The 8849-nt window shown below is 38.0% G+C and overlaps 2 protein-coding genes across 2 annotated transcripts in view; one reads left to right on the top strand and one right to left on the bottom strand.

Moving 5' to 3' along the window:
* The window catches only part of LOC125772126 (probable ATP-dependent RNA helicase DDX17), a 120453-nt gene that overhangs the window by 75447 nt on the left and 36157 nt on the right, over nt 1-8849 (bottom strand). The gene's annotated exons all lie outside the window — the stretch shown is intronic.
* On the top strand, nt 1020-4276 carry LOC125772137 (probable cytochrome P450 305a1). Its single transcript, XM_049443560.1, has 3 exons — nt 1020-1531; nt 2451-2700; nt 2772-4276. The coding sequence occupies exons 1-3, from the start codon at nt 1444-1446 to the stop codon at nt 3943-3945; spliced, it is 1512 nt and encodes a 503-aa protein (XP_049299517.1). The 5' UTR covers nt 1020-1443; the 3' UTR covers nt 3946-4276.

Below are 8849 nucleotides of genomic sequence, written 5' to 3' on the forward strand. Positions count from 1 at the left end.
TTCAAAATGGCTTGACAGGAATAAACGTAACAATAGTTTATTTTAGCTGCCTTTTCACCAAGGGAAAGATGAATGAAATTTAAACACAAACAATGGTTAGCTTTGACAGTAACTTGTGAATGGCTTATTTATAAGAAATATCGTGCAGATTGTTGGAGTTTCTCAATCTAGGAACTGGAAGCATTTATTTCTATAGAAGACTTAAAGCCAACACAGCATTATCAATACGCCAACGAAGGAAGGCCATTGCGTGGTAAAGTAGTTTGCACGCTTTTTTCCATCATGCGTACCTCGAACTCCACAGAACACGAACCCTTGTGTGTATGTACAACTAAATTGAATTAAATTATATTAAAAGGTACACAGTCTCCAACATTAGCTCACAACAAATTTTCTATAAGCGAGTGCAGGACATCCTCACAATGATCGCACTAATGTTGGCAGCACTGGCACTGATCATGCTGGTAGTATTCCGACTGATCGTCGGAAACACTCCACAATCTGTTGCTTCAACCACAAAAGAGAACTGAGATGAATATTCTGCAAGATTAATCGTGTGCGACAGGTTACAAAGTTAATCTTTTATTCGTTAGTATTCGCTTACAACTAGTGATCAACTAAACTGCAACCCTGATCATCGAAATGATGTGTCTAACAACTTGCTAACGGAAAGTTTAGGTTTTAAAATGGACAATAGTAGAATTAAATTAATTTGTTTCTTTTCGACAACACTTAAACAAACCTTTTATACATTAAAATACATTAAAGAGATGCATCTATGAAAATATTTATTTGAAAAAACCATACTTAAAATCAATTTTTGCAAGAACGTGTACATGCATGTTGTCCAACAGGCACTTCAACATATCAGGATGTTTTTTTTAAAGCTGCATGACCATTATCGATCTGATAAGATTACGCTAGAAGTCGGTTCCATAGCCCATTGTGCTAGATCGGAACCTACGCATGCAACTACCATCCGTCCGACGCGATCGATAGCTACGGAACCGAAGCACATCGCAGCCCTTCAGTTCGTCAAGTGCTCTCGGGAAGTGCAGTTCGTTTGGGAATTCGAAGCAGCAGTCCTCAGACCAGAGACAGAGCGAGAGACTTGTGTGCATGCTTTGAGCGTTCAGTTGCGTCAACGTTTTGCAACACACTTAGTGAAACACCAAAAACAGGAAACTGATAGATGACATGTGCATACCATTAGATATACACTCGAACAGCTCGATCTTGGTTCCGTGCATAAAGAAGTGTTAATAAGAGAGTACAAAGAACACGCGCCTACGTATACTCGCCGCAGTGTCATTTGTTGCATTCGAATCAATTAATTGTCAATTGGTCCGATCAGATTCGTAATCTCGACTACGCGTTATGCAACCGAACCTGAACCGCAGCTGACTGAGGTGATCAACGTGCGTGATAGTGCCGCAAATCAGAATGTTCACCATCCTTCTCGGTGTGACGGTGGCTTTGTTGTTTGCTTATCTCATCAATGAATTTCGACGACCAACCAATTATCCGCCGGGTAAGCAAGTGTACAAAGGGGTTCGGGTGTCTTCCCCCCAGGAGACAGTGCGGATTCGGTTTCAAGCGTTCACTTCCGCCATACATCTCAAACAAAACAATCCATCACGAGTTGTCACACAGTCGTCAGACAACGCCACGAGCCGCTACAGATGCTCGCGAGACATAGTTACATCGGTCAGCAGCGTACCATTGATAAGGAATGGTCGGACCAATCTGCGTGGGAACAGTTTAGAACCCTTATCAGCCCTATTCTCCCTTCCCTTATGTTTCCTTTTGGCACGGACGAGAGAGAGAGAGAGAGAGAGAAGGAGAGTGATCGCGTTTCGATTGCATTCTTGGGCGTCTTCTTCCGGAGTCGTATGCGTCTGCACTTTCGTTATTATTTATAGCTGCGGACGAGCGAATGCGTTCGGGCGAGAAAACAAAACAAACATACCACACATTCCGTACATTGGTAGATGTGAGTCTTTTTCTCCTCCCCAAAACAGCTGATACAGCAGTAACGTGTTGTTGGGTTGCATGTGCAATACGCAATGCATTTAGCGTGATCATTCAGTAGGATCGTTTTATTGAGAAGTGTTTCAAAATTGACAGCTTTATCGCTGTTATATTAGTACATGGCTTAAACGAACATGAGAGAATACAACAGTTCTTGATAGAGATCCTCGTCATAGAGATCCTCGTCATAGAGATCCTCGTCATAGAGATCCTCGTCATAGAGATCCTCGTCATAGAGATCCTCGTCATAGAGATCCTCGTCATAGAGATCCTCGTCTTATTTGATGTAGAGATTGGGAAAGTATAACTTGACCATAGATTTAGTACTTTTCTGGAAATGTCTATGCCTTCAATACAAGATGGGTCTTTTACAAGATATTGATAAAATTTCATCCCGTTCTTTTCTTTTCCTGCAATAGGCCCACCATGGCTTCCGGTGGTAGGGAACACACCGTACATACGAAAGCTCGCGCGACAATATGGAGGACAGCATAAAGTGTTCGAACTGCTGGGCAAAATCTACCGCACCAATGTGATCGGGCTGAAGCTGGGCCGGGAGTATGTCGTCGTTGCTCTCAACTACCCTGCCGTCAATGAGGTCCATCGGAACGATGTGTTTGCTGGACGGCCCGATAATTTCTTCATTCGCTTACGTACAATGGGAACAAGGTAAGGTACTATTCTTAGCGTTGAGAAGACCGAACTAAACATTTGCTCTTTTTGCGTCTTCTTCTGTGCAGACTTGGAGTAACTTGCACGGATGGACCGTTCTGGGCGGAACATCGCAACTTTGTAACGCGCCATCTACGCCAGATCGGTTACGGGCGACAGCCAATGCAGTTGCAGATACAGAACGAACTGAACGAGCTGGTGGATGTGATCCGTGACCGGCAGGGACAACCAATATGGCCGGCCAGCATCCTTTCCACCAGTGTCATCAATGTCCTTTGGACGTTCGTGACCGGATCGCGCATTCCACGGGAAGACGATCGGCTACAGCGATTGCTCCGTTTGCTGCAGGAACGTTCGAAAGCCTTCGACATGTCCGGCGGCGTGTTGAGTCAGCTACCGTGGCTTCGATTCCTGCTGCCGGAATGGAGCGGCTATAACCTGTTGCGTCGTTTCAATCACGAGTTGAATGAATTCTTTGCACCGACCATTGCCGCCCATCATCGCAATTTTAGCGATGATAAAGCGAATGACGATCTGATCTACGGTTATATTAAGGAGATGCGAGACCGAAGGGATGATCCCGAATCTACATTCACCGATCTGCAGCTTACGATGATCATACTGGACATCTTTATTGCCGGTGGACAAACGACGAGCACAACGCTCGATCTAGCGTTCATGATGATGATCGTGCGACCCGACATACAGGATCGAATTCGGCAGGAGATCGACACAACGCTGCGACCCGACGAGCTGCCACAGCAAACTGATCGATCGCAGCTACCGTACACCGATGCCTTTCTGCTGGAAATTCAACGATTCTTTCACATCGTGCCGGTTAGTGGGCCACGGCGTACCCTTGCCGATTGTACATTGGGAGGCTACCGGTTACCCAAAAACACTACCGTACTAATTGGTCTTCGAACCGTACATATGGACCCGGGCTACTGGGGTGATCCGGAAGTGTTTCGTCCGGAGCGTTTTCTCGAGTGTGCAACGGATACGACGGGCAAGGGTCATTTGCATACGGATCGGTTAATGTTCTTCGGCATCGGGAAACGGCGCTGCTTGGGTGAGGTGTTGGCGAGAGCTTGTCTGTTTACGTTTTTCGTTGGAGTGATGCAAAAGTTCGAACTACTTAAGCCGACGGAAGGAAATCGTGAGATGGAACCGTCGATCGTGTTGCGACCGGGTATTACACTCTCGCCCAAACCGTACGAAGTAGTGTTTCGTGCACGATGATGGATAGGAGCTGGTGAGGAAAGTTTTAGTGAGAGGAAAGAAAATGAACAACAGTTGCTAAATCTGAACGTTTGACCAATGTTTTCATAGGGTTTAAAAAATATAGTAATCTTCTTTTATATTCGTATTGTAACAATTTATAAAGCTGCGTAGTTTTTTTTCACACCTTTTTATTAAATCATGTTGATAATCGAGGATAATTTTCAATATTTCCCAGAAAAGGAAAACAAACAACTCTCTTCAAAGACCAACTGCTGCATATTGCATACTTTTAGGCGGATATGTGCGAATAATGCTTTAAATAAAAAAGAACAAAAAATATTAAAAAAAATCTATAAAATTGAAAACTTTCTAAGGCTGCAGCATTACCATTTTTTTGAGAAATTTAGCAAAATTTATTAATTGATTTATTTTAAAGCAAATTTGTTGCAATAAGTTTCTTTTCATTCAAATAATGTTTTGCAAGAAGAAAAGAATAAAAAATAACAAAAAAATAAAAAAAATATTTTCAACTCGAAAATTTCATAAGGGGTACCCCTTGCCATTTTTTTGAGCAAATTAGCAAAATTAAAAAAATTGTTTTATTTTCATGCGAAATTGTTACAATAAGTTTCTTTTCACTCAAATAATGCTTTAAATTAAAAAAAGCATACAAAAAATTAAAAAAATCCAAAAAAATTATAAATTTACCAATCTCCAAGGCTCATTTTTGCACCAAGTTTTGCCTATAACTCGGTCGTTATCCAACGGATCGCCAATCTTTAACTTGTGGTCGATAGATGGCATCAATGGCTACATTTTCTTCTTTGACGGCCATGCCCTGAGATGTCTGTGCCAGAAGTTATTCGAGAAACCAAATTCCATACCATTTTTGAGTAATTTAGCAAAATGTAAAAAATTGATATATTTTAGTGCGAATTAGTTGCAATAAGTTTCTTTTCACTCAAATAATGTTTTGCAAGAAGAAAAGAATAAAAAATAACAACAAAATAACAAAAATATTTTCAACTCGAAAATTTCATAAGGGGTACCCCTTGCCATTTTTTTGAGCAAATTAGCAAAATTAAAAAAATTGTTTTATTTTCATGCGAAATTGTTACAATAAGTTTCTTTTCACTCAAATAATGCTTTAAATTAAAAAAAGTATACAAAAAATTAAAAAAATCAAAAAAATCTATAAATTTATCAATCTCCAAGGCTCATTTTTGCACCAAGTTTTGCCTATAACTCGGTCGGTATCCAAAGGATCGCCAATCTTTAACCTGTGGTCGATAGATGGCACCAATGGCTACATTTTCTTCTTGGACGGCCATGCTCTCAGGTGTCCGTGCCGGAAGTTATTCCAGGAACCATGTTCCATACCCTGTTTGAGAAAACGTAACATTTTCCTCATTTTTGCACCAAGTTTTGCCTATAACTCGGTCGGTATCCAACGGATTGCCAATCTTTAATCTGTGGTCGATAGATGGCACCAATGGCTATATTTTCTTCTTGGACAGCCATGCTCTCAGGTGTCCGTGCCGAAAGTTATTCGAGGAACCAAGTTCCTTACCCTGTTTGAGGAAATGTAAAATTTTCCTCATTTTTGAGCAATGTTGCAAAATCTATAAATGTGAATAATTTTAATGCGAATTTGTTGCAATGTGTTTCTTTTCACTCAAATAATGCTTTAAATTAAAAAAAGAATGAAAAATCAGAAAAAAAATTTCAAAAAATTTTCAACTCGAAAATTTCATAAGGCTTACCCCTTACGTTTTTTTTGGGAAATTTTGCAAAAAAAATTAAATTGATTTTTTTAATGCCAATTGGTTGCAATGTGTTTCTTTTCACTCAAGTAATGCTTTAAATTAAAAAAAGAATGAAAAATCAGAAAAAAAATCAAAAAATTCATAAAAGTGAAAATTAACTAAGGCTCATTTTTGCACCAAGTTTTGCCTATAACTCGGTCGGTATCCAACGGATCGCCAATCTTTAACCTGTGGTCGATAGATGGCACCAATGGCTACATTTTCTTCTTGGATGGCCATGCCCTCAGATGTCTGTGCCAGAAGTTATTCGAGGAACCAAGTTCCATACCCTGTTTGTGAAAATGTAAAATGTTCCTCATTTTTGCACCAAGTTTTGTCTATAACTCGGTCGGTATCCAACGGATCGCCAATCTTTAACCTGTGGTCGATAGATGGCACCAATGGCTACATTTTCTTCTTGGACGGCCATGCCCTCAGATGTCCGTGCCGGAAGTTATTCGAGGAACCAAGTTCCTTACCCTGTTTGAGAAAATGTAAAATTTTTCTCATTTTTGAGCAATTTAGCAAAATTTATAAATGTGATTAATTTTAATGCGAATTTGTTGCAATATGTTTCTTTTCACTCAAATAATGCTTTAAATTAAAAAAAGAATGAAAAATCAGAAAAAAAAATTCAAAAAATTTTCAACTCGAAAATTTCATAAGGCTTACCCCTTACGTTTTTTTTGGGAAATTTTGCAAAAAAAATTAAATTGATTTTTTTTAATGCCAATTGGTTGCAATGTGTTTCTTTTCACTCAAGTAATGCTTTAAATTAAAAAAAGAGTGAAAAATCAGAAAAAAAATCAAAAAATTCATAAAAGTGAAAATTAACTAAGGCTCATTTTTGCACCAAGTTTTGCCTATAACTCGGTCGGTATCCAACGGATCGCCAATCCTTAACCTGTGGTCGATAGATGGCACAAATGGCTACATTTTCTTCTTGGATGGCCATGCTCTCAGATGTCTGTGCCAGGAGTTATTCGAGGAACCAAGTTACATACCCTGTTTGAGAAAATGTAAAATTTTCCTCATTTTTGCACCTATTTTTGTCTATAACTCGGTCCCTATCCAACGGATCGCCAATCTTTAACCTGTGGTCGATAGATGGCATCAATGGCTACATTTTCTTCTTTGACGGCCATGCCCTGAGATGTCTGTGCCAGAAGTTATTCGAGAAACCAAATTCCATACCATTTTTGAGTAATTTAGCAAAATGTAAAAAATTGATATATTTTAGTGCGAATTAGTTGCAATAAGTTTCTTTTCACTCAAATAATGTTTTGCAAGAAGAAAAGAATAAAAAATAACAACAAAATAACAAAAATATTTTCAACTCGAAAATTTCATAAGGGGTACCCCTTGCCATTTTTTTGAGCAAATTAGCAAAATTAAAAAAATTGTTTTATTTTCATGCGAAATTGTTACAATAAGTTTCTTTTCACTCAAGTAATGCTTTAAATTAAAAAAAGCATACAAAAAATTAAAAAAATCAAAAAAAATTATAAATTTACCAATCTCCAAGGCTCATTTTTGCACCAAGTTTTGTCTATAACTCGGTCGGTATCCAAAGGATCGCCAATCTTTAACCTGTGGTCGATAGATGGCACCAATGGCTACATTTTCTTCTTGGACGGCCATGCTCTCAGGTGTCCGTGCCGGAAGTTATTCCAGGAACCATGTTCCATACCCTGTTTGAGAAAACGTAACATTTTCCTCATTTTTGAGCAATGTTGCAAAATCTATAAATGTGAATAATTTTAATGCGAATTTGTTGCAATATGTTTCTTTTCACTCAAATAATGCTTTAAATTAAAAAAAGAGTGAAAAATCAGAAAAAAAATTTCAAAAAATTTTCAACTCGAAAATTTCATAAGGCTTACCCCTTACGTTTTTTTTGGGAAATTTTGCAAAAAAAATTAAATTGATTTTTTTTAATGAAAATTGGTTGCAATGTGTTTCTTTTCACTCAAGTAATGCTTTAAATTAAAAAAAGAGTGAAAAATCAGAAAAAAATCAAAAAATTCATAAAAGTGAAAATTAACTAAGGCTCATTTTTGCACCAAGTTTTGCCTATAACTCGGTCGGTATCCAACGGATCGCCAATCTTTAACCTGTGGTTGATAGATGGCACCAATGGCTACATTTTCTTCTTGGATGGCCATGCTCTCAGATGTCTGTGCCAGAAGTTATTCGAGGAACCAAGTTCCATACCCTGTTTGTGAAAATGTAAAATGTTCCTCATTTTTGCACCAAGTTTTGCCTATAACTCGGTCGGTATCCAACGGATCGCCAATCCTTAACCTGTGGTCGATAGATGGCACAAATGGCTACATTTTCTTCTTGGACGGCCATGCCCTCAGATGTCTGTGCCAGAAGTTATTCGAGGAACCAAGTTCCTTACCCTGTTTGAGAAAATGTAAGATTTTCCTCATTTTTGAGCAATTTAGCAAAATTTATAAATGTGATATATTTTCATGCAAATTTGTTGCAATGTGTTTCTTTTCACTCAAATAATGCTTTAAATTAAAAAAAGAGTGAAAAATCAGAAAAAAAATTTCAAAAAATTTTCAACTCGAAAATTTCATAAGGCTTACCCCTTACGTTTTTTTTGGGAAATTTTGCAAAAAAAATTAAATTGATTTTTTTTAATGCCAATTGGTTGCAATGTGTTTCTTTTCACTCAAGTAATGCTTTAAATAAAAAAAAGAGTGAAAAATAATAAAAAAATCAAAAAATTCAAAAACATTAAAATTAACTAAGGCTCATTTTTGCACCAAGTTTTGCCTATAACTCGGTCGGTATCCAACGGATCGCCAATCTTTAACCTGTGGTCGATAGATGGCACCAATGGCTACATTTTCTTCTTGGACGGCCATGCCCTCAGATGTCCGTGCCGGAAGTTATTCGAGGAACCAAGTTCCTTACCCTGTTTGAGAAAATGTAAAATTTTTCTCATTTTTGAGCAATTTAGCAAAATTTATAAATGTGATATATTTTCATGCAAATTTGTTGCAATGTGTTTCTTTTCACTCAAATAATGCTTTAAATTAAAAAAAGAGTGAAAAATCAGAAAAAAAAATTCAAAAAATTTTCAACTCGAAAATTTCATAAGGC

This window comes from Anopheles funestus, chromosome 3RL (genome assembly GCF_943734845.2).
Source record: "Anopheles funestus chromosome 3RL, idAnoFuneDA-416_04, whole genome shotgun sequence".
NCBI lineage: Eukaryota > Metazoa > Arthropoda > Insecta > Diptera > Culicidae > Anopheles > Anopheles funestus.

Coding starts and splice junctions, on each gene's coding strand:
- LOC125772137 (XM_049443560.1), top strand. CDS start 1,444: ATGTTCACCATCCTTCTCGGTGTGACGGTGGCTTTGTTGTTTGCTTAT. Junction 1,532..2,450: donor ACCAACCAATTATCCGCCGG/GTAAGCAAGTGT, acceptor TTCCTGCAATAG/GCCCACCATGGCTTCCGGTG. Junction 2,701..2,771: donor TTACGTACAATGGGAACAAG/GTAAGGTACTAT, acceptor TCTTCTGTGCAG/ACTTGGAGTAACTTGCACGG.